The sequence below is a fragment of the Schistocerca piceifrons genome, chromosome 1 (assembly GCF_021461385.2).
Source record: "Schistocerca piceifrons isolate TAMUIC-IGC-003096 chromosome 1, iqSchPice1.1, whole genome shotgun sequence".
Lineage (NCBI taxonomy): Eukaryota > Metazoa > Arthropoda > Insecta > Orthoptera > Acrididae > Schistocerca > Schistocerca piceifrons.
In genome coordinates, this window is record NC_060138.1 from 861,404,579 (window position 1) to 861,431,759 (window position 27,181).

The window sequence follows — 27,181 nt, forward strand, 5'->3', positions numbered from 1 at the left end:
TAAATTTCTATAACAAATTTTAATGTAATATAATTGACTTATTTAATAGAAATCACAACAATACAGTGTATAATAATGAATAAATTCTTAACTGATTAAAAATGTCTGCAGTGTTATAGATGAGTTCATAGTTCCGGTATCACATATCATTTGCACAAGGAGCTTCCAGCGCACCTCTTTGTGACGTCACATTAAGTCCGCTAACATCACAGCTTCTACTGGTTTCCGACACTGAGACCGAGTCCACTGTAAGACGTAGGAAGGATCGTTTTCAGTGTCCCACCTGCTGCAGCTCTTGGTGGAGATCACACTGACGTTGTTAACTTACATGCCACAGCATCACCTCGATTGTCTTCCTGCTGCTGTGTTAATTTACGCAGGTCGTAATAAATAAAACTTCCTTCGGTGAACAAAATATCACAAGGCCAAGTACGTTAAGAAACCATTACTCCTTCCTTCCATATTCATAACTCGCTATTGCCGACTGTCCTTTTAATCACACACCAGTGTGAGGAATATCTGAAATATGAGAGTAACCATTCTGTGGAGTACTGAATAGCAGATGCGTGTGATGCAAGCGACTTACAAAGAAGAGAAAGGAGACTGGCATTTTATAAGGAATACAGAAATCTTTAAACAGCGGCTAGTCGTCTCATACCATCTAAACGGAGGTAGCCCTGGGCCATGAAGCTATGGGTGCTTCATTAGAAGCTGCTTGGGGTGTATGAGCAACAGTTTCAAGTTTGATGTCAGTGACGATGGAGACACTTGGAATTCGAACGCCAATAGCGGATATTTTATTTGAACGCCATTTCTCAGTTATCTGCTACTTCTGGCTAGAATGGGAACGTCTCACATTACGCTTGAAGAAAAGAAAATGGGTATCTACCGGAATACGGCAGAAGCTGACAGATGACTGTTAACTACGTATTCCTTTTCTCATACAGACGGAGGACTACACACGGTTTGTAAGCACATGCAATGCGTTTGTTTGTGACAAAATGAAGTTTGCTTTGCTGTTGAATTTTTGATTGTATAAGGCAGCGAAAATGAAAAACAAAGTTAAATGCCTCGCCTGCAGAGAATTGTCTGATGGAGCAACAGAAATGAGAAACCTGCATATTTCATCAGAAATACTTCGTCAAGTTAAATTTCGCATGAAGACCTTGTTCCTTCCACAAGCCTTTTAATGATAAATCGCTTATCAGTCAACAGAACAAGATTGTTCTTCTATAATATCTCCATCTAAAATAAGTTTTGTATGCCTGAGACCACTGAATATGCAAATTCAACATGTTGCATATATCAGAACATAGTATAATACCTGTTTTCTAGCATAGTCTCATTAGTTAGTACAGTGTAATGGACATTAAAGTGGAGTCCGTAGCTCCATTTATGTTGGAGTGTAGTGGAGTTAAGGAATACACACACTGCACGATGTTCCACACACTGTCAGTGAGGTAATAGCAGCTTTTATCCTCTCTGATGACCAATTGTGGACTTGAGTCGCAACCTTGTTAGCGTCAAGCAACTTGCACTGATGAGGCAGAAACGGACGTTAATTTTTAAAATAACACATAGGAACATTATAACCGTCAGAGATTGTCTCTCGCACTGACAGCTGGTAACAGCGGAGTTGCAGGAATGTCTGCCACAGGATGCAAACACGATGCACGAAGAGTACTTTCAAATATCGTGACCCGCGCATTGCACTCGCGACAGATTTCCAGTCTGGACGTCTAGTGGAGTGACGTCTTCTTGTCTCCGTCGACGATCACCGTCTGGAGGTTCCCGGCGGTCTCGATGACGAAGATGCCGTTGGCCACGCCCCTGCTGTCGCTCTCCACAGAAGAGTCCGAGTCGTCCTTGGAGCGGAAGAGCGTCTCTATCTCGTAGGGTGTGATGGCGCGCGTCTCGGGGACGAAGAGCCAGACGAAGACGACGCCGACGAAGCAGACGGCGCCGTAGGCCCAGACGGCGCCGTGCAGGTGCAGACAGGAGCGCAGGTCCAGGAAGGTCTTGGTGATGACGAAGGCGGACAGCCAGGAGAGGGCGCCGGTGAACGAGCTGACGACGCTGCGGTGGCGCTGCGGTGCCAGCTCTCCCAGCGCCAGCCCCGACACGGGGCCCAAGCCCATCGAGTTGGCAACGATGTACACCAGGATGGCCGCCATGGGCAGCCAGCCCAGCAGCGTGTCGCGCGCGTTGTCCACGTCGTCGCGGTAGAACAAGTAGCACCCCAGACCCACCAGCGCGCACCCCATCACCGCCTGCAACAGCATGCGTACAATAAATATCCTTGAGGCAGGAAAGCCTATGCCCACAAATCAGGACAGATTTAGAGAACATCGCTAGTGTGATCTCAGCTTGACCTTTTCTCAGACGTTATACAGGAAAACCATGAACGAAGATCAACAGGCAGATTCCATACTCCTACATTTCCGGAAAATGTTTCATGCGGTGCTGTAGTGCAGATTGTTAATGTATTTCCGAGCATACGGATTACGTTCCCAGGTACGTAAGCGGCTCCCAGACTTCTTAAATAGCAGAACCCAATACTTTAACCTGGACTGTTAATGTTCCTCAGCGACAAGACTATTGTCAGGAGTGCCGCAGCAAAGTGTGCGAGGAGCGCTTTTCACATTTATATACCAGGTGATCAAAACGTCAATATAAATTTGAAAACTGAATAAATCACAGAATAATGTGACAGGGTTGTAGCCCCTCCCCGATGTTATTCAATCTGTATATTGAGCAAGCAGTGAAGGAAACAAAAGAAAAGTTCGGAGTAGGTATTAAAATCCATGGAGAAGAAATAAAAACTTTGAGGTTCGCCGATGACATTGTAATTCTGTCAGAGACAGCAAAGGACTTGGAAGAGCAGTTGAATGGAATGGACAGTGTCTTGAAAGGAGGATATAAGATGAACATCAACAAAAGCAGAACGAGGATAATGGACTGTAGTCGAATTAAGTTGGGTGATGCTGAGGGAATTAGATTAGGAAATGAGACACTTAAAGTAGTAAAGGAGTTTTGCTACTTGGGGAGCAAAATAACTGATGATGGTCGAAGTAGAGAGGATATAAAATGTAGACTGGCAATGGCAAGGAAAGCGTTTCTGAAGAAGAGAAATTTATCAACATTGAGTATAGATTTAAGTGTCAGGAAGACGTTTCTGAAAGTATTTGTATGGAGTGTAGCCATGTATGGAAGTGAAACATGGACAGTAACTAGTTTGGTCAAGAAGAGAATAAAAGCTTTCGAAATGTGGTGTTACAGAAGAATGCTGAAGATTAGATGGGTAGATCATATAACTAATGAGGAGGTATTGAATAGGATTGGGGAGAAGAGGAGCTTGTGGCACAACTTGACTAGAAGAAGGGATCGGTTGGTAGGACATGTTCTGAGGCATGAAGGGATCACCAATTTAGTGTTGGAGGGCAGCGTGGAGGGTAAAAATCGTAGAGGGAGACCAAGAGATGAATACACTAAACAGATTCAGAAGGATTTAGGTTGCAGTGGGTACTGGGAGATGAAGAACCTTGCACAGAATAGAGTAGCATGGAGAGCTGCATCAAACCAGTCTCTAGACTAAAGACCACAACAACAACAACAATGTAGATAGAGAGGTACAAATTGACACACGTGCTTGGAATGACATGGGGTTTTATTAGAACAAAAAAAATACAAAAGTTCAAAAAATGTCTGACAGATGGCGCTTCATCTGATCAGAATAGCAATAATTAGCATAACAAAGTAAGACAAATCAAAGACGATGTTCTTTACAGGAAATGCTCAATATGTCTACCATCATTCCTCAACAACAGCTGTAGTCGAGGAATAATGTCGTGAACAGCACTGTGAAGCATGTCCGGAGTTATGGTGGGGCATTGACGTCGGATGTTGTCTTTCAGCATCCCTAGAGATGTCGATCGATCACGATACACTTGCGACTTCAGGTAATCCCAAAGCCAATAATCGCACAGACTGAAGTCTGCGGACCTGGGAGGCCAAGCATGACGAAAGTGGCTGCTGAGCACACGATCATCACCAAACGACGCGCTCAAGAGATCTTTCACGCGCCATCTGTCGTACATTTTGTGAATTATGTTTTTTTGGTTCTAATAAAACCCCATGTCATTCCTAGCATGTGTGTCTATTTTTACCTCTCTATCTACATTATTCCGTGGTTTATTAAGTTTTCAAATTTATACTGACTTTTTGATCACCCTGTACATAAACTATCTGATGGGTGGGGTGAGCAACGGTCGCTGACTGTTTGCTGATGATGCTGTAGTGCACTGAAAAGCGTTGTAGAGGAACTGCGGGAGGATACATGATAACTTAGAGAGACTTTGTATTTGGTATGATGAATAGCAGCTTGCTCTAAATGTAGTTAATACAGATGAGTAATAAAAACAGTCTTGTAATGTTCGAATACAGTATCAGCGGCCTGACAGTCATATCAATTACATACTTAGATGTAACTTTGGAAAGCGATATCAAATGGAACGAGTCACAAGATCGAACTGGGAAAAAAAGACGAAAAGGAAAGACTATTACGAGATTCGAACCAGCGATCCATTGATTGCTCAGTAACTATTTGATAATGCAATAGCGTGAGCAACGCGGCATGTCGTGACAATCGCCTTAATTTTCGAAAGTTTAAGTTCTTCAGAAGTCTACTAAATCGATTTTTCTCAAGAATTTTTCAGGGATGCATCGAAATTCTTGGGAGTATTGATACTTGAGTTCTGAGCTTCTTTTTCCCTGAGGCCAAACTTGAACATACACACTACATACACTGCAGATCCCTCATATAGTATCAATAATGACATCACCAGACCAAATAGTGGTCACCCTTTTAAAAGAGAACACTGGTAGTTCTGGGGCCCTGTAAATGGTGTAGAACTAGTCCCAAGCAGTGATGTGATGTTAAGTCACAGCAGTGAAGTGGTGTGTTTGTGCCAGTCGTTTGTACGCAATAAGCGCAGTAAGATGAGTAGACATGGAGATGTAACAAAGTGATAGAGAGGAGCTATCGTCTTTGTCCGTGTCCATAACCAAGCCGTAAAGTTGCCCAGTCTGTTGGTAAATCGACGTGGACTATCCAACGTTTATGTAGGAAATGGTGCACGGTGATAATAATAGTAGTAAGCATCCTAACCGACAGGAATCGAAAACGACTGTCATGCTTTCTCAGTGACAATCTAACTCAACCAGTATTTAAGCAAACTTTGTGAAGGGAATTGCAGGCAATGGACATTTGTAACGGCTAGTGAAAGGTAGCGATCAACATCCCCGCAATTTACTAGCTCTGCACGATATAATCATCAATGAATGGCATCAGCTGAATATGGCATACCTGAAGAACCTTGCGGACAATCTTTCTTGCCGAAATGAAGCCATTAACTAGGCTATAAGCGGTACAGCCCGATGTTAACGTCTTGTGTCTGGAGTAAATATTTTTTTCCCATGAGCTATAAACCGCTTTTCAACTCAGCTGTTCTAAGTAAAGTAAATGATACTACATATATTCATTCAGCTTTGCATCTTCCGCAGCATATGTTACATTTCATGTCTTATTTGGCTTTTCTCGTCTTAAGCGTACTAAAAATTAGGAGAGATTTTCACATTCGCGTTTCGCTTTAGTGTTAAGGCTTCATCAGTTATGATTGGCGTTTTCTGCTCGCTTTTCACGTGCTTTGGTGTACACTGGCTTTTCTGCTTGATGCAAAATTTTGATTTCACTTTCACTACTTTCCTTTTTCCATTTCTGAGAAGCCCACTTCTCCTTTAAGTGCAGTCAGGTTATTCACTTCACTCTAATTTCACAAAACTTTATGGAAAGCGAACGACAACACAGCTGGAATGCAGAGTAAATAAAGAAACATTAAAATTTGTGTTAAGTTAGCAACAACAAAGTTTTACAAATTGAAATAGTCTTGTACAGAGCTACCAAACGCAATTAAATGAACTGTGGACTTCAGAAAACCGAAAAGAGTGAGTATTGAAAGTGGCACAAAGATTTTTTTTTCTGTAAGCCATGTTAACGAGTGGGAAGATTAGTTCGCAACAAAACTCGCGAAACCTCTAATCACCACCGATAATGTTTTACTATTAAGGTAACGCGTCTGATGAAGAATATGCTTAAATAGCACTATGCTCGAGACAGGAAAAGCCAAATAATACTTATTAAATGCCATCACCTTATTTTGATGTAAACCTCCATGTAATTCAGCTCGGTATTTCATCCAATACTCCAATCATTATTACCTAAAATATGCAGCACATTTTTATGTGTAATTTTTGAATATTTTACTGCTGTCTCGGTAGACGTGCGCTACCAGTGTACGTGACCGGATCTACCTTTTACTCGATACAGTGAGTCGTAGACCTTTTCACACCGGAAACTAACTTGGTACCCCTGCCTAGGTACAGCACGCTCTACTTCAAAGAGGCGCACGTCATGACTCAGCAGTACAACCGTGAAAAGCGATCCTGAAAATTTCCTTCGCTGCCGGGCGCAACAGCTTGCTGTTGCTATTAATGTCATTGAGATTGGTTGACAATGAATGTGACGACCTGACGGGGAAGGTGACAGAACGTGCAAGCAATGTCTTAAACAAAGTTGAGCAACTCCACGAAGCGCAAATTACGAGGGACGACGACGACGACACGATGTTGAGCGATGTGGGGTTCAAGTACCTACTCCAAAGAAGAACAAAAGAGCATATAATAAATATCACGCTGACGATAAGGATAATTGTGCTATCAGATTTTATGTTATGCTGTGATTGTTACAAGATACCGACCTTTAGGAAACTTCAGTATATTTTTTGCGGGGAACTGAACTTCTAGGTTAGGAAGAGAAGTTTCAGGAGACTTGTTCCGTGTATGAGATTTGATTTTAAAAGGTGTCAGAATAATTGTGTGAACGAGACAACACATTTAAAAAAAAGGCACACTGCATTAAATTTTTACGAAAATATAGAGCTTCAAAATTAAAGCGTCCGCTGTCCATAGGTAGGTTATTTATACGAAATAATGCTGTCAGTATGTGCGTGGAGTATAGTTAAAAAGCGCTGGTTGCTGTGTGATGTTGTGTAATGTAGGGCAGCGTGGGATTGTGCTTTTTAGAGCCCTGTAGTGTACGCTGTTGCTAACTCTCTTCTGCGTTTCTCGATCGTAAACGCGATGGTGATACCGCCCGGGCCAGAACTTCATACTGCTTTCTCATTTCTGACGCTAGCAGCTGCGGTATAGTTTGTATACGGGTGTATCATAAGTAACGGCGTACTCAGACGTGGGAGAATGAACGAGATAATAAAAGCAAACATGTGTCCGCAAACGAGCCGGTTTGCCAGTGTGTGGTTACGAGTCAGCACTGAGTTCAATATGAACTATTGCCCCATTTTGTACAAATATATTTGAAATGCAAACTTTGCTTAAATTCTGTTTCCACTGGCCGACAAAAATTGAAGCACCCAGAAAGAGAGGAAGAAACGAAACAAAACTTCGCAGATTGTGAGAGGGTATCACATGTTATTACAGTATCGAGTCAATGTTTAAAGGACTTGGGAGTATGAGCCCAATAATGAGTATGACTTTGATCCCCCCTGGTCTGCGTGCATACGCTTATTCGGTACGAAGACTGCCACGAAGCCGTTGTATCCTCCACTGGGGCTAGTCGGCGCACAACTGTTGTAACTGATTCTTGGTTTTCTGGATACTGATACTAGGACGGAGTTGATGCCCGTATTCGTTCCCACATCTTACGTCGGGTACAGATATTGGGATCTCTCTGGCCGCGATAGTATCTCAGCTTCATGAAGATATTTCATAGAGATGCACGCCACGTGTGGACGAGCACTAACATGTTGAAAAAGCGCACCTCGGCACTATCTCATGAGAGGTAACACATGAGGAAGCACCATGTCCGTGACGTATCGTTGTGCAGTCAGAGTTTCCTCAGTATTAACAGCCGTGAACTCAGATCAGAACCTATTGTTTTCCACACCATGACGCCAAGAGTAACACCTCTGTGCCTCTCCAAAACACAACAAGAGTTGAATCTCTCCCCAAGTCGCCGCCACATTCGCCGACGACGGTCGTCTCAGGTAGTGCAGAACGACTACTTATCGCTGAACACAATGCGACGCCGTTCATTAGAAGTCCGTGCTACAAGGTGACGGCACAGCCCCAAACGTATTAACGGCAGTCTACCCATACAGCAATTATTCGCTAGTCCGGCTGCTGCCACTCTCCCAAAATTCACGTAGAGTGACACACAATGTCGTAATGAGTCCACTGTTTGTTCTTGAGCGGCAGGTGCGGATGTAAAGGTGTTACAATGTGCTTGGTGCCCACTCTTGTGTTATCAGACGTGGTCAAATGCAATCTTGACATCGAGTATGCCTGCCGTCACATTCCCCTGCAGTCCAACATCGGGCCCCTCTCTCAAAGTTTTTCAGGTGTTGATAATGCTGTCTCACAAGAGTACACGCAATCAATGTGTCCTCCACAGTGATAACTCAACATCTGACTCTACTCAGACCCCTTATGTACCCTACCAGTCCCGGTAAGAACACTAAACAGGAATGACGCTAATGCACTCTGGTAGCCGTTGTAAATGCCACAGAGAATTGTAACTCTAATCATTTATTTAACCACTGATGGTGTGTACGAGTATGAAGTTACATTGACATTCGAGAGTGTCTTCTGGATGATTTCTTTTGTGATGCAGTGTAAAAGGGCTAAAAATTTTATCGATGGTCCGTTGTTCAGGAATGTGGTGCCTGCATGAGAGGTACAGGAGAATTTTGCTGGTGACGTAAGATCATATTTAACACGCCAATATGATACAAGATGGACAGGTCGAACAGGGCCTGGACATCGATGTTTCTGTCTGTAGTCACCTCAGAAACAAAGTGTTCAGCATTTCCATCGATATGGTCGAAGAACTGGAATAACGGGTTGTGTAGTTTCGTCATAATTTACGAGATGATCAGCGTTGTTTACAATAATTATTAGCTTACTGCAGAGACGGGTGCGTATTGCATTCAAATGGAAAGACGACACCTCAACACACTTTTTAACAGGTGGGAGTGTACAATAAATTGTAACAGGTAAAGTGCTGAAGCAGTATTGTATTTATTGTCAAGGTAGACGTTGGGTGAAATCAGAGTCCGATTAGATGGTGACTTAAATGAAGGGAAGTTCGTATGACTTAGCTGCATTGGGCGCCGAAACAATTCAACAGCTGGACTTGAAAATTTACGACCGGACCGGTTGCGGACCCGGATTCTCCGCTTGTTGCGAGCACTCGCCTTGACCACCTCAGCCGGTGTCAAATTTTCAAGCGCAGCTGCTGAATTATTTCCCTTTAGTTATGTAAATAAGACTGCTTAAGTCAATCATTAGTGTCTGTTCTTTCGGACATCTCTGAAAGAACAGAAACCACACACGATTAGATGTCGACTTGGTTGAAACGTTTACATTTCAAACACATGTATGAATAAATATTTCATATCGAAGTCAGACAAATACTTCTTCGGAATTTTCTCGGAAAGGGTTCTTTTGCGGACCCATGTTTACAGGGTATTATTTCAACCGTGTCAGTTTTGGCCATTAATTATGAATGAGAAATATTTACCAACTGGTATGTAAGATCTCTGAATTCGCACAGCTTGAATATAAGCACAACAACTAAGTATGGAAATCTTGGAGACAGAAGCTCTGCTTCCTAAATGCAGACTTTAGAAATGGGGAGACCTCTTAGCAGTGACAAACACCGTTCAAGACTGGACATGCGGGCCGCCCCATTATAACAAAGGTGACTAAAAACGATTTGAGCCAGTCCGGTTGGGAGGCGCTTGTTAAGAGTGGTGTGCAGGTAACGTAGGTGGACGGTCGGGCGATGTGCAGTACTCGCGACAGCCAGAGGAGTACCGTTATTCTGTAACATATGACTGCAGCGTGCACTTTAGGGCGTACTTAGAATTTTTAGCGTTGACTTTCATGTTATGTTAGGTACGGCGAGCCGATCTAGTTTCCACTATAGCGAAGATAAAGAAACAGAAAAGTGCTATGTTAACAAGCATCAGCGACAGTATTCCTACTTTATAAACGTTTGTAGGACAAGCAGAAGCAAAAACAGTGACCCAGCGTGGCGCTTACCCTAGTATTGACTGTAACCTAGGTAGGCACCGTTTGGAGTCACTGGCCTGGGGCAGAGACACAGAACACAATGATGGCACAGCTTAGTATTTTCCACCTCTCTCTGTGCAGAACACACCTGTCTTCTTATTTGCGCCTCACTTTAATACTGGATAGTCCGAAAGGTGTTGGAGGTGTTTTTTGGTGAGAAGATGGCACCACTATCTATCGCAAGATAGATAAGGGGTAGTCAAACAGTGTTATAAGTAGAAGGGTGCCTTCCTCGTCCCACTCCCTTCCGCTACATTGTAAATATGTAATGATGTCCATACACAGCACATCCCAGGAAAGGTCTTTAGTTTTCATTGTAAATAAGGCTGTTAAGTGAGAGTAGTTCCAATTTATTTGCCGACGGTTAATCAAATTGTGGTATTCCACGATATTAGGGACTATCCACCTTCTAGAACTGGGAACAGGAAACAGACCCATTCAGGGATGTTGTAAGTAGTGGAATAAAGTAACGTATGTACAAAGTATGTAAAGTACAGTAGTAATAACGTTTGTAATATAGTAGCAATGTTTAGTACACTCGAGCCGACAAAAAAATTGAAGCAACCCACGTATGTCAATATAGTTCCGTATTCGAACACACCATCGGCGTTTCTGTAACTGATCAGAGTTGCAATTGAGTGCGACAGATAGAACGGCCACCAGAGTACATTGGTGTTGTTCGTGTTTAACTTTGTTGCCAGTCCTGGATGTTATATAAGGGACGTGAACAGCGTCAGTCGTTGAGTGATCACGGTGTAGGACACGGACATGCCGCGTGTGAGACCTTGTTGTCAGCACCTGACAGAGCGTGAAAGGGGCCCCATTGTGAGTCTCCATTTGGCCGGCTGGCCGAATCGTGCAATGTCCAAATTTATGGAGCAATGCTGTATTGCACGGGGACTTGAGGGCAGGCAATACTGGTCGTCTAGGTTCCGGTCGACAGCGCCTGGCCACCATAAGGTAGGATCCCCGTCTTGTGCGCCCTTCACACCCGGGCTGCTATCTGAGGAGAAGTAATGGACTCCTTGCAACACTCCGTGTCACCCTACACCATTGTCTGGAGAGCAGCAGCAGCAGGGCTAGGGACCTAATATACCACGTGCAGGCTAGCGTCAACGTCACAACACAAACAGCTGCGTTTGGATCTGTGCCGTGGTCAGAAAGCGTGGAGTGCTGATGAATGGCATCGCATTGTTTTCAGCGATAGATTCACGATCCCGCACTACGCCCCATGAGCATCTTTGGCATGTATGGCGGCGACCCGTGCAGATATCTCATTTTTCCAATGTTTTCCAAAGTTCAATGTTTTCCAAAGCAAGGGCGGTGTTACTACTGGCGTCATGGTCTGGGGAACCGTAAGGTATAACTTCAGATCACGGCTAGTAGTGACTGAGGAAAGTCTGATGGCATAGCGATACGTCACTGTCGTCCTGTGTTGCCTCTCATGCAACAGTGTCGTGGTGCCATTTTTAAGGTTACTTACCTCAGTTGGTAAAAACAGAATTCTTATGGGATCATTTTGCTGACTGAATGTCTGTTTGTCCGACTATTAAGACCCCTTTTTCTCAGAAATGGGTAGACGTATTAAGTTCAAATTTTTGTCACATACTGGGGTCTACGGTCGCTTTCATTAAGCTTCTAGACTGAACAGTCTACTGAGTAATGCCGGTTCATTGTGTCCAACAGGCGCGAAACTTAACCGTCAGGAAGAAGATGCTGTGATATGTAAATGATTAGCTTTTCAGAGCGTTCACACAAGATTGGCGCCGGTGGTGACACCTACAACGTGCTGACATGAGGAAAGTTTCCACCCGATTTCTCATACACAAACAGTAGTTGACCGGCGTTGCCTGGTGAAACTTTGTTGTGATGCCTCGTGTAAGGAGGAGAAATGCGTACCATCACGTGTCCGACTTTGATAAAGGTCGGATTGTAGCCTATCGTGATTGCTACATTGCTGCTCGCGTTGGTCGAGATCCAATGACTTTTGGCAGAATATGGAATCGGTGGTTTCTGGAGAGTAATATGGAACGCCGTGCTGGATCCCAACGGCCTAGTATCACTAGCAGTCGAGATGACAGACATCTTATCCGTATGGCTGTAACGGATCGTGCACCCACGTCTCGATCCCTGAGTCAACAGATGGGGACGTTTGCAAGACAACAACAATCTGCACGAACAGTTCGACGACGTTTGCAGCAGCATGGACTATCAGCTCGGAGACCATGGCTACGGTTACCCTTGACGCTGCATCGCAGACAGGAGCGCCTGCGATGGTGTACTCAACGACGAACGTGGGTGCACGAATGGCAAAACGTAATTTCTTCGGATGAATCCAGGTTCTGTTTACAGCATCATGATGGTCGCATCCGTGTTTGGCGACATCGCGGTGATCGCACATTGGAAGCGTGTATTCGTCATCACCATACTGGCCTATCACCCGGCGTAATGGTACGGGGTACCATTGGTTACACGTCTCGGTCATCTCTTGTTCGCATTGACGGCACTTTGAACAGTGGAAGTTACATTTCAGATGTGTTACGACCAGTGGCTCTACCCTTCATTCGATCCCTGCGAAACCCTACATTTTGCTCTGAGCGCTATGGGACTTAACATCTATGGTCATCAGTCCCCTAGAACTTAGAACTACTTAAACCTAACTAACCTAAGGACATCACACAATACCCAGTCATCACGAGGCAGAGAAAATCCCTGACCCCGCCGGGAATCGAACCCGGGAACCCGGACGCGGGAAGCGAGAACGCTACCTTACGACCACGAGCTGCGGACGAAACCCTACATTTCAGCAGGATAATGCATAACCGCATGTTGCAGGTCCTGTACGGGCCTTTATGGATACAGAAAATGTTCGACTGTTGTCATGGCCAGCACATTCTCCACATCTCTCACCAACTGAAAACGTCTGGTCAATGGTGGCCGAACAACTGGCTCATCACAATACGCCAGTCACTACTCTTTATGAACTGTGGTATCGTGTTGAAGCTGCATGGGCAGCTGTAACTGTACACGCCATCCAAACGTTATTACGCCCAGAGGTGGTTGTTCTGAGTACTGATTTCTCAGGATCTATGCATCCAAACTGCGTGAAAATGTAATCACATGCCAGTTCTAGTATAATATATTTGTCCAATGAATACCCATTTATCATCTGCATTTCTTCTTGGTGTAGAAATTTTAATGGCCAGTGGTGTACTTTCAAAATCGCTCATCAAGATCCGTAGGGTATTTCCCGTTAACCTAGAATCCTGAAATTTGCCAAGAAGCAAGGTTCTGCAGTACAAGTAAAGGAAAAAATGTGAAAATTGTTAATTTGTAATTACGTCACACAAAATAAATATTTTTTGTCATGTTATCCGACTGTCTGTCCATCTGCTAAGATTACTTTTTCTCTGGAACAGGTAGACGTATCACGTGGAAACCAATGTCATATACTAAAGTCATCCTACCTTGGCAGCGAAAAAAATCAGCTTCTATGGCAATGCAGTCAAAAGATGCGGCCATTTATGTCACATACTTCGATATCTTGCCGATATCGATAACAGACAAACATCGTCGAAATTCTCGATTCCCACGGTGGATGAACTACCCATGTACATAATTAAGTTTGTATAGAAGCCCCTACGAGCGAGTCCTTCTCGCACTTAGCCGGTTTTTTCAATACGACAGTATTCGTGGACACATGAGATCCATCAGGGTGCTGTGTGCTTGATATTAATGAACACCCGTGACCAGCAAGATCTTCTAATCTGCCCCCAACAGATGTGTTGAACCAGTTCGGATGTCAGCTCCACGGCAGTGCCAGTATCTGGGATATCAATGACGAGTTACAACAGCTGCGGTCCAGCATGGTTCAGGATGGGATACACTGGTTTTATGACAGAGTTTCCAACTGGATCACTGCATGTATCCAGGCCAGAGCGGTTTCAACTACATACACGCAAATGGGATCATACTACCAAGGTCTATGTACATATGAACCGATTTTCTAATCACTGAAAAAGTCACATACCCTCTCAACTCGTGAAATTTCGTTTCGTTCCTTTCTGTCCTTCTCTACTTCCCTCTTTTCTCAGGCTGTATACACAGTTCCTTACTGTATGAGGTAAGGGCTAATAACAGTATAATACACAGGAGCCCGAAAGAAACTGGTATAGGCGGTATGCCTATTCAAATATGGAGATATGTAAGCAGACAGAATACGGCGCTGCGGTCGGCAATGTCTATACAGATATAAGACAACAAGTGTCTGACGCAGTTATTAGATCCGTTACTGCTGCTACAATGGCAGGTTATCACGATTTAAGTGAGTTTGAATGGATGGGACACAGCATCTCCTCGGTATCGATGAAGTGGGGATTTTCCCGTACGACTATTTCACGAGATGCCGTGAATATCAGGAATCAGGTAAAACATTAAATATCCGACATCGCTGCGGCCGGAAAAAGATTCTGCAAGAACGGGACAAACGACGACTGAAACGTGACAGAAGTGCAACCCTTCCGCAAACTGCAAGAAATTACAATGCTGGTTCATCAACAAGTGTCAGCGTGCAAACCATTCAACGAAACATCATCTTTAAGGGCTTTCGGAGCCGAAGGCCCACTCGTGTACCCTTGATGACTGCACGACAGAAAGCTTTACTCCTCGGCTGGGCCCGCCAACACCGACATTGAACTGTTGATGATTAGAAACATGTGGCCTGGTCGGACGAGTTTCGTTTCACATTGTATCGAGCGGATGAACGTGTGCAAGTGTGGTGACCACCTCATGAATCCATGGACCCTGCATATCAGCAGGGGAGTGTTCAAGTTGGTGGAGGCTCTGTAATGGTATGGGGCGTGTGCATTTGGAGTGATATGGGACTCCTGATGCGTCTAGATACGACTCTGACAGGTGACACGTACGTAAGCACCCTGTCTGATCATCCATTCATCCATTCATTCATGTTCATCGTGCATTCCGACGGACTCTGGCAATTCCAGCTGGACATTGCGACACCCCACACTTCCAGAATTGCTACAGAGTGGCTCAAGGAACATTCATCTGAGTGTAAACAGTTCCGCTGGCCACCAAAGTCCCCAGACATGAACATTATTGAGCATATCTGGGATGCCTTGCAACGTGCTGTTCAGAAAAGATCTCCACCCTGTCGTACTCTTACAGATTTATGGACAACCCTGCAGGATTCACGGTGTCAGTTCCCTCCAGCACTACGTCAGACAGTAGTCGAGTCCATGCCACGTTGTGCTGCAGCAGGTGTATCAGTTTATTTGGCTCTTTAGTGTAATTAAGTGTAATAAAATACCTAGAAAAGGGGAGAGAGTTGTCGCACGGTAGGTTACCGGTTGGATGAGCGCGTGGAGCGTGAGGAGAGAATGTTGTTGACGGTAGAGCACAGAGCAGTTACCTGAGAGACGATGAGCAGCGGCCGGCGGCCGACCCTGTCGAGCAGGAGGCAGGCGACGAGCGTGGCGACGAGTTGGACGGCGCCGGTGGCGACGACGGAGAGCGGCACGTCGACGCTGGAGTTGGAGCCGACGAGGATGGTCTGCGTGTAGCAGAGGATGGCGCGCAGGCCGCAGAAGCGGCTGAGCGCGCGCACCGCGGCCACGAGCAGCAGCGGCCGCAGCAGCGAGCCCTGGTGCTTCTTGCCGCGCTCGCGGCAGCACAGGCTGCGCAGGCGCGCGCACAGCGGCGGCGCGCGCTCGCAGTGCTCCAGCTCCTGCCACACACACCACGCCACAGCTGCAGCTCGAGTACATTACACGATCGCTCCGAGAGCTGCAAATATCGCGCTATTTTCACCGACCAAACACACACTCTATGTTATTGACACGATAACATTTTTTGTCAATCAGTTAGGTGACGTCACATTATTACTGCGCAGTGTTTATGCCTGGGACTCACCAGTTAAGCTATGTTTTCCTAGCTGCGGGAACTTCCCGCAACGTGCTGCGTACAACACGTGAGACCGCGCTCCCCTCTTGTACATTGCAAATATTCCAGACCATTTTCCTACTGTGCGAACGACTCTCTGCGGACTCTATCTGCGGGACACGCTTGGTGTTTCAGGACTAGACTGCTTCGCATGTCGCAGCAGTTTGCTTGGTGGGAGTGGGGGAAGTCAGACTAAGCGGCAGAAAGCAACTAGGCGACAGCTACAGTACTTTTTCGCGCGCACAGCTAGCAAGAGAGTATGTGATTCTTCTACACCTACATGTCCATCTACATGAATACTCCGCAAATCTCATTTAAGTGACTGCCATAGGGTTCGTCGAACCACCTTCACAATTCTCTATGATTCAAATCTCGTATAGCGCGCGGAAAGGATGAACACCTATATCTTTCCGTACGAGCTCTGATTTCTCTCTGTGCAGGTTGGTGTCAATAAAGTATTTGTGCATTCGGAGGAGAAAGTTGGTGATTGGAATTTCGTGAGAAGATTCCGTCGCAACGAAAAATTCCTTTCTTTTAATGATGTCCAGCCCAAATCCTGTATCATTTCACACTCTCCCCCCTGTTTCGCGATAATACAAAACGTGCCGTCCTTCACTGAACTCTTTCGATGCACTCCGTCAGTCCTATTTGCTAAGGACCCACACCGCGCAGCAGTATTCTAAAAGAGGACGGGCAAGCGTAGTGTAGGCAGTCTCCTTAGTAGATCTGTTACATTTTCTAAGTGTCTTGCCAATAAAACGCAGTCTTTGGTTACCCTTCCCAACAACATTCTCTATGTGTTCCTTCCAATTTAAGTTGTTCGTAATTGTAATTCCTAGGTATTTAGTTGAATCTACAGCCTTTAGATTTGACTGATTTATCGTGTAGCCGAAGGTTAACGGATTCCTTTTAGCACTCATGTGGATGACCTCAGACTTTTCGTTATTTAGAGTCAATTGCCAATTTTTGCACCATAAAGAGGAGGAGGAGGAGGAGGAGATTAGTGTTTAACGTCCCGTCGACAACGAGGTCATTAGAGACGGAGCGCAAGCTCGGGTGAGGGAAGGATGGGGAAGGAAATCGGCCGTGCCCTTTCAAAGGAACCATCCCGGCATTTGCCTGAAGCGATTTAGGGAAATCACGGAAAACCTACATCAGGATGGCCGGAGACGGGATTGAACCGTCGTCCCCCCCGAATGCGAGTCCAGTGTGCTAACCACTGCGCCACCTCGCTCGGTTCGCACCATAAAGATATCTCTTCTAAATCGTTCTGCAATTAGTTTTGATCTTCTGATGTCTTTATCAGTCGATAAACGACAGTGTCATCTGCAAACAACGTAAGACGGCTGCTCAGATTTTCTCCCAATTGGTTTATATAGATAAGGAACAGCAAAAGGCCTATAACACTACCTTGGGGAACGCCAGAAATCACTTGTGTTTTACTCGATGACTTTCCGTCATTTACTACGAACTGTGACCTCTCTGACAGGAAATCACGAATCCAGTCACATAACTGAGACGATATTCCATAAGCACGCAATTTCCAATCCAATTACGGCAACTTTCAACAGAAATGTCGGCTGACCATTTCTCTGCCTCAGAGGATGGGCAGCTTATTGAGTATTCAACAGAAATATCAGCTGACCATTTCTCTGCCTCAGAGAACCTATCGAACATTAAGGTATGCTCTATATACTACGACAATAACGTCAGTACTGCAGCCTTCGCTACCTACACACGAATTATGTCACGTTCCCTCACAACGTTTGTATATACCAACGTTACTTATTGATCAGAAATTTACCCTAATGTAGTTACAGGGATTATTCTCAGTTTTTCTTTAGTTAAAAGAAAGTAGATAATGTAACTAACTGGTTGGTGCGAATCTGAAGAATACCTAAAACTTGTCCCCATCGTCGAGCAGTTGTTTTGTTACTAAAATGTTATATGTTCCTTTTTCTTCACGATATAAGAACATTTGTCTGACGGCTTTGCCCTTCCTGAGTACTTTCCGAAAAATAGACATTCTTCCTCCTCTTTCCTAACTTCCATGTGCTTCCAGAGTGCTAAAATTAACCGTTATTTTTTTAGACCAGATCATGCATGTCGTAAGGAACATTACATCGTAATCCAGAATAACACATGCACTGCAATATTGTATTTATCTGCCGCCACCGGGCAAGCAACTTTCAAGTAAAATGTCTTCCCAGTACAGGAATATACATAATGGATGTACCAGTACACATCGTTGGCAGCATGTGGAAGGTTGAGTGTGGGCGTGAGTCACGCTCGCATAGACAAATGGTAAGGTGACCGCTCGAAATAAGCGGCAGATCCCGGTTAGAGTCCCGGTTCGGCACAAATTTTCACTATCGTCATTCCATTATGCAGCTGATTGTAGTCCTTATTCGCAACTGCGAACGCATTTCATATATAAAGTTATGTTGTGTTACGACACATATTTTAGGAGGTATGGGGTGATAAATACTGCGTAGTGTGGGAAATCAAGTTTTCTTAGAAGCTTAAATAATTCTCTACTTCTATAGCAGAAAATTTTCACTGAATTAAAAAAAAAGGTGTCAGAAGGTAGTTGTTGTATCACGTCATCTGTTCAGTTGCCAAATTATAAGCAACACTACTTTCATTTTCTACGTTCTGATGCACACCAACGCGCGCCTATGAAAACGTTTCACGCAGCGTCCTGTGGCCTGCATCAGACAGCGGAAGACACAAGCGAATTTAACGAATCTCTACATCTCCCACATCGGTTAAAATATGCATGTGTGAAACCATTTTTCAATAAAGGTGAAAAAACTGATGTAACAAATTACCACTCAATATCCCTGCTAACAAGTATTGCCAAGGCTCTACAGGCTCTCTCAGGATAGTTTTGGGTCACCTAAACAGTCACAACATTCTCTGTCAATATAAGACTAATTTCTGCCAATGCATGTCAACAGATGATTCTATTTTCTCTGCAGTATCTAAACAGTAAGTTGGCACCAATGGGAATCCTATGTGGCCTATCGAAGGCTTTCGATTCTGTAAGTTATGAAATTCTGCTAAATAAAACAGTAATCTATCGTTTAAGCGGAATAATTGGGACGCGGGTTCTTATCTTACAGTAAGGAATCAGAGCCTAATGCTGACAGTAGTGGAATTTGTGCTTTGTCTAAGTGAGGCACAGTCAACTTGAGTGCAACATGGTTCAGTGCAGAAGCCCTTGCTGTTTCTTTATTTATAAATGATCTCCGATTCGGTTCCACTACAGTGAGCAAATTAACCCTCTTTGCTGACGGTACTTATCTTCTAGTCGATAAAACAGCGCGAAAAAACCTGGAAACCTCTGCTAGGAATGCATGTGATGATATTCTCAATTTCTCAGCTGTAGTAGACACTTTCTCAATGTAAAAAAAACCCTCGTTGTGTACAGTTTCATGTGACAGAGAAAGAACGAGAGTACATAAATATAAAATATAATGGACTCTGCTAAGTGCTTGGATGACGTCATTTATAGTAAATTCAATTGTTCCTGCCATATCCCAAACCTGAGAACAAGGCTTAATTCCCATAATTGCACCATTTACAAATAAGCTACTGTCAGGGTTGCTTAGTTTGGACATTTCAGTGTACTGTTGTCTTATGGCATCTTGTTTGGAGGTAATAAGACCCTGAAAAAACAAAAAAGATTTTCGTTGCTCAGAACAGAATTATACACATTATGAGTGGTGTTAATCTGAAACACAATCCCAGGAATCTGTTCCAAAGTTCTTATTTTGGCGTGTCAGTGTAACTTTACCATTTATGTTTCATTTATATAAACTGCTCTCTGTTCAAAACCGATAGTGTATATCATGGTCACACAGTACGAGATCAAAACAGGACTTACATATAACCAGACAAACTTCAACCTTGTTCAAAAAGAAATATATTACTCAGACATGATAGTTTTCAATACTCTACCTAATGACAACAGACGTTTTGCTCTGGAAACACCTAAATCAAGAGCAAATTGAAAGAATACCTGTTGCAAAATTCAGTTTACTCAATTAATGTATTTAGTAGCATAAATGAACATGAATGTGTGTATTTTCATTCCATTACTGAGGTGTTCCATTTTGCACCAGCAAAAATATGATTTTTTTTATTTACAGAAAATATATCACATTGATTTTCAAGTATTAAGGTACTACTAATATGAATGTCTCGTGGTATATGTGTAAATATCAATTCTGGTGTCTTATTGTATTATTTACCTTATTTATTTTCCTGTATTATGATGTAACTTTACTTTATATGAGTACTATCATGACTATACAATATTGTACTCCACTGTATCCATAGTTGTAAATTTCATGAAAATTCATATTCGTAAATACTGTAAAACTACAGAGTCGTTCCATATCCTAACCAATCCAGTGTTATTGGGATCAACGGAACTCGCAATTGCTGCTAGAAAGTTTCTGTAAATATTTTAATGTGACAGAGGTTTTTTCATCGCAGAATATGTTCCTAAACCAGAAAAACTACAAATTAAAAATTAAACACGTAGTCTGTGTAATTAACTGTGTACATGCGCTGTTTTCTACGTACTTCTCTACTGTAAATACTGTTTGGAAGGAAATGAAACATCTATGGTAACTGAAAGCAACATCATCGTTTGTGAGTACTGGGACAACTGTTGCAAGAATAATAGACAAGTATCCTTACTTGAACAGTCGAGCAAATGTTTTTTGTCAATTCTGAGAACCGCTGCAAGTAAAATAAACATTTTTTTCTCCCTGTCGTGACACAATGACCCTCAGTTTCCTGTGCGACTGTGGATAACGAGGTATCTGGCGTTCCCTATTCAACTAGGAACTTCATGTCTTCAATGTATCACATAATATTTTCATATACATCTTCCAGCTCACTTCCTTATCTTTCATCGTTTACTTTTTCCGGTTTTTTGCGGAAATTTGTTCAGAGACAATTAAATTTTCCTTGGGCTCAGCATGAACTGATGTGTATCGTGCAAAACCAGTCTCGCACCGTACAATATATTTAACAAGCGTCAATAGCTTTTAAAACTCTGCAGTCTTCTTCAATGTATGGCTTAAACCGCCAAAACCGATCTCAGATGGTCATTATTACTGTGCAATACTTGTTATCATGCAATGAATATTGAGGGTGTGAGGGAACCTTAAGACGACATGCAACCATCGTCAAGTTGGCATGGAGGCTATTAAACGCATGGATACGGAAATGACTAGCACTTCATCTCAACCAAATTATGACGGTAGAAGTAACGCTATCTACTCTCTGCACGCACGTTCCATCACATTAATGTGACAATCGCCCATATTCGACGTCACTGTGCAATAACCACTCACAGATGGCAGGTAGCAGCACTAGCTGTGGAGGATATATAAAGTGTGTATGTCGGGAACACGACCACATGGTCGTTGTAATGCGGAATCGGAGCGATTTTTCAAACATCCAAAAGGGATGATTATTGGCATCCGAGCCAAGGGTGGAAACATTTCCGAAATGGCTAAGTTTGTAAACTATCTGCATGGCGTCGAGGTTAAAGTGTACATAACTGGCAAAATGGCGTTATCCAAAACTGGCGCTGAGGCAACTGAGGTACACCACTGACCATAGACGGCAGAGGGAACGACGGCTGTGGAGATGTGACAGGCGAATAGACATGCAAATGTTGAGCAATTGACCACCCAGATGAACCAAAGGGCTACCAACAGTGTCTCATTAACGACTGTTCAGTGAACTTTGCTGGGTATGGGCCTCCACAGTTGGTGCCTGGTTCATTGGCGACGAAGGTTGGATTTGCACGCCAGTACCGTAAATGGAGGTGCACTGATGTGCGACCGGTGTCCTTTTCAGATGTACTCCATAGGGCAGATGGCTATTAGCGTGTACGGCCCTGCAAGAACCTTCATAATGTTCCAGGCCGGGGGAGGGAGCGTTATGGCCTGAGGAATGTTTCCGTGGAATTCCCTGAGTGATCTCGTCATTCTGGAAGGCACAATGGATCAATACAAGTATGCAGCTATCTTTGGGGACTTTGTCCATCACTAAATGCGGTTTGAGTTTCCTCCACACGATGGCACACACCAGCAGGACAATGCAACATGTCTCACAGCTCGTAATGTAGTGCGTGATTTGAGAACATCATTATGAGTTAACTGTACTCCCCTGGAAACCAAACTCCCTGGATTTAAACCCATTCGAGAACCTATAGGACCATCTCAATCGGGCTGTTCACGCCATGGATGCTCAACAGAGAAACCTAGCACAGCTGGTTACGGGACTGGAGTCGGCATGGTTCCACAACCTCACTGACACTCTTACTACACGTCTCGTAGCGGTCCGTTCTTCACAAACAAGTTTTTCAGCTTTTTGACAGGTAGTCACATTAATGTGGCTGGACAGTGTGACCACACAGTGGATTTCTCATCCAGAAATCACAACTGAATGTTGTTTGTTTGTGAGAGAAACGTGTTGCGCCTTGTGTAAGAAGCAGGAACGTCTACCAGCATGAGTCGGAAATCAACAGAAACAGTCTCGTAGCTGTTGTGACGGCAGTTTATCATTTTGCTATATTGCAGGTTGCATGGAGCAGTGTCCTACGACTGTCATACACATATAGATTCGATGGATTTGGAGAACGTTACTCAACGCGATTAGCGCCCGAAAGGAAAGCCATATTGTTTGATTACAAGTCACATACTTTGAGTCAGGAATGCGTTTCTTTGTAAGAAAACATAAATGGAGACAGAGACTGTCGACATCTGAAGTACCAACGACTGTCAGCACAGCAATCATGGCTGCGGCTTGCAGATGCAGCAGCAGGGGGAGCTGACACAGGAGCGACTAATGACAACACTTGACGCAGGAGTGGTAACACATCTTCTTTTCAGACAATTCCCAGTCCTGAGCACAGCATCATGCTGGATGCGTATGTGAGTGGAATCTCCAAGGAGAAAGAACATTTCCTTATTGCATTCGCCGTCATTATCCAGGCCCAGCACCTGTTGGGATGGTGTGGGGGGTCATGGGATACAGAAGACGATCACCTCTGGTTCTCATAGCTGGTAATCTGGACAGCGGGCGTTACATTCTTGACATGTAAAGGCTGGTGGCTGTGGCCTATCTACAGTATCCCCCAACATTATCATTCAGTAAGATAACACAAGACTACATGTAGCCTATGCTATTCTATCTACTTTAGAACAGGAAGGTGTTCGAGTCTTGCCCTGGTCTGCACGTTCTCCAGATCTGTTCCTTATTGGAAAAATCTGCCACGGGTTGCTGAACGACTGGCATGCCACCAGTCGCCAGCCACTGTGATTGATGAAGTAGGTCATACAGACTAACAGCATGCAAAGATATATGCATGTATTTGTCGTGCAGAGAAATTATTGTTGCCATATGTTGGCAGTTCCGTGTACTCAGTTCTGCACCCTCTACAGGGTGAAAAGTATTTAAACCGACAAACTCTGGGAAGTTGTAGGGGTCATCAAAACAAATATTTTTCCCTAATGTCAGTTTCTCCTACTAGGATTATTTAAACAGGTGGAGGCCGTATTGCGCTCTTCAGCTGTTAGAGGCCGTATTACGATCTTCAGTTGTTAGAGGGCGTATTACGTTCTTCAGTTGTAGGCAGCTGCTGTCCACCAGTGTAATAGTGCATTGTCTCTGTTTACTAATGGAGCGATACACCTGGAGTGAGTATACCGGTACGGTTGGTGCATTCTACGTAGCGCACCACAACGGACGAGCTGCACAGCGGGTTTATCAACAACAATATCTTAATCGCCGTATCCCCCATCATATGACCTTTGCCGCTGTGTACCAACGTCTGCGTGAGACTGGGTCATTTGGCAGATTACCTGGGCAGGAGCACCGTCGCACGGTAATAACGCTGCAGTTTTAGGAAGCTGTCTCGCAACATGTGGAGCGGGATCCTTCAATCAGCACTCGTGCAATTGCACGTAACATGGCGACGAATCAGACGAATGTAAGAACAGTCCTTCGAGAGCAATTGTTACGTCCACTTCACTGCAACAGTGTGAAATGCATCCTACATTTCCATCGTCTGGGTTGTTTACCGATGAAGCAACGTTCGGGCGTGATGGAGTCTTCACCATGCACAATTTGCATGTTTGGAGTGAGGATAACCCACATGCCACAGTTACTAGCGCTCCTGGACCAACGGTTACCAGAAGCGTGGATTGGTAGACGTGGTACTGTACCATGGCCTGCTCGATCCCCAGATATGTCCCCTCTGGACTTTTGTGTGGCGGAGAGATGCTCAACCCTGTTTACAAAACTCCTGTTGCATCAGAAGACGATCTGGTTTCCCGGATAGTAGCAGCAGCAGCAGCAGCAGGAGGAACAATTCAGGATACTCCTGGGGTTTTTGCCGGTGTCAGACAGAACATGATCCGACAGTGTAACCTTTGTTTACGTATCAATGGAGGCATTTTTGAAAATCTACTTTAATTGAAATTGGGTTGTGTTAATGTGTCGTCTCTTGGTCATCAAAAAATTGAAAAGTGTTGTTCGTTTAATTAATTTGCCGCCAGAGAAATCTTCCTCTACCGGTTTAAATACTTTTCACAGGAGAAAATGACATTAGGGAAAAATATTTGTTTTGATGTCCCCTATAACCTCCCAGAGTTTGTCGGTTTAAATCATTTTCACCCTGTATATCCACAAACACAAATTTAATCCTGTATTCTTGTTACTATACTGAATATATCCTTGCTGGCGTTACATTTACTATTGTATTCTATCTCAAGGCCTGAACTATCTTCTCCGCCAAACACTAATAAATTTTCAGTGGCACATGTTTCATTTTGCAACTTGAATAGTTTATTTCTAGCAGTATTAAATACCCGTGCTATTAGTTTCATTCCATTCAGTCATCAATGCAATTTTTGTCAGCAGTGTCGATCCGTGGTAAAATTTGCTGTTTTGAAGAGCGCGCCGCAGCGCGTAGTGTAAAGCAGTCGCCTTCCGTTTCTGGCGGTGGCGCCGCTGTGGAAATCGCAGCTTTGGTGTCTCCCTCTGGTGGGAGAGGGGGAAAAGTTGCCTGTTCACGTGCATTTAAGGAGCGCTATAAGCTCGGCAAACATCAGAGGGTTGGATTCCCTCATTCGAAGGCGCCAGTTTCCAAGGCCTGGGCTACTCCCTGGTTGGAATCTTCGCTTTCGAAGATTGTGTCTGTCTGTCTGTCTGTCTGTCTGCCCGCCGCTTACTGTTGTAGTTGTTCGTCCGTCCGTCCGTCCGTCCGCCTGCCTGCCTGCCTGCCTGCTCGCTGTCCGTCTCGCCTGCTGCCCGTCCGTCCGTCTGTTCGCCGCCGCCGCCTGCTGTCCGTCCGTCCGTCTGTTCGCCGCCGCCGCCTGCTGTCCGTCCGTCCGTCCGTCCGTCCGTCTGTTCGCCGCCGCCGCCGCCGCCGCCGCCGCCGCCGTCAGCCGGTGCTCGCCGCCGCCGCCGTCGTCCGCCCTGGTCGTCCGACCCTGGTCTGCGTCCGTCTGCGTCTTCGCCGGTCCTCGTCCGTCTGCGTCTTCGCCGTTTCCCAGTTTGTGTCCTTCCCTTTTCGTGCTGTGCGTTTTTTCTTCCTGTCGTCATGTCCGCCCCCACCACCACTGTCACTACTACCACCACCGCCATCGTCTATACATCCCCTTCCGCCGCCTCCACCACTATAACTTGGTGTGCCCAGTCCCACCCCCCTCCTTCCATCCCACCTCTCCTCACTCTCCCTTCACCCTCTATCCTTGTCGCCCCCTCTCCCGCTTCTTCCTCTCACTCCTCTCGTTCTGATCCTTTCCCCCCACTCCCCCAGCCTGTCACTGCAGCTCCGGCTCGGGTGGTGGCCCGTCGGGCCACTGTCCATGCCGAGCTCTCCCCGTCACCTTCGCCATCACCGCCGCTACTGCCACCATCGCCGTCGCCTTCGCCTTCACCGTCACCGTCACCATCTCCGGCGCCGACTCCGGCCCCGGGACCTGCCCCTCCCCGCCACATTCCCGTTGTTCCCATCCCCCACACCTCCTCCACCGCCGTCAAGCGCCCCAGTGGCATCCCTGCTTCCTCTGCTTCCAAAAAGGCTCCGCCTCGTCCCCCTTCCCCCACCCCTGATGCCATGGATGTCTCCCCGCCTGTCCCTGCCCCCTCCTCCTCCTCCTCTACCCCCTCCTCATACCGCTACCTCCTCTCCCGTCCAAATCCCCCCCTCCTTGAAGCCCGGAACCTCACCCTCTTCCTTCGCCAGCATTGTCCGCCCCAGTAGCTGAGTGGTCAGCGTGACGGATTGCCGTCCTCTGGGCCCGGGTTCGATTCCCGGCTGGGTCGGAGATTTTCTCCGCTCAGGGACTGGGTGTTGTGTTGTGTTCATCATCATTTCATCCCCATCCGGCGTGCAGGTCGCCCAATGTGGCGCCGAATGTAATAAGACCTGCGATTTGGCGGCCGGACCCGCCCCGCGAGGGGCCTCCCGGCCAATGACGCCAAACGCTCATTTCCATTTCGCCAGCATTGTCCTGGTGCCCCCATCTCCCTCCTCACTCCTCGCCGTGATTCGGTACTCATCTCCTCCCCCAGCCCTACCCTCCACACGGACCTCCTTTCCCGCATTCCTATCACCCGCTTTGGCCCTCATGCCTCTCTCACCCCTGCTTCATCGCCACCTCCCTCCCGCCAACCCCAACATCCGCGTCGCCCGCCGACCCTCACCGCTGTGATCACTCGGCTCAGTCCAGTGATCACGGAGGGGGAGGTGTTGGCGGAGCTTCAAGCCCAGCCCCATCTGGAGGTGCGTGCGGTTCGCCGGATTCATAACGCTGCCGGCCCCACCCACCTTATGCGCGTTTTCTCTGAGCACGCCCCCTCCATAGACCGTCTCCTGAAGGAGGGTGCCCTCCTCTTTAACCAGCGTTATAAAGTTGACCCCTCCCGTTCCCCGCCTCAATCCCTCCGCTGCCAAAGGTGCTTGCGATATAATGCG

At 45.5% G+C, this 27,181-nt stretch overlaps 1 protein-coding gene across 1 annotated transcript in view; it reads right to left on the minus strand.

Annotated features, from left to right (window-relative positions):
• The window catches only part of LOC124791989 (facilitated trehalose transporter Tret1-2 homolog), a 336,711-nt gene continuing 309,530 nt past the window's right edge, over positions 1-27,181 (minus strand). Inside the window, exons 5-6 of the mRNA XM_047257902.1 lie at positions 15,638-15,952; positions 1-2,270 (exon numbers count right to left, since the gene is read on the minus strand). Coding sequence (XP_047113858.1) covers positions 1,740-2,270; positions 15,638-15,952 — 846 coding nt within the window. The 3' untranslated portion in view covers positions 1-1,739. The remainder of the gene's footprint in view (positions 2,271-15,637; positions 15,953-27,181) is intronic.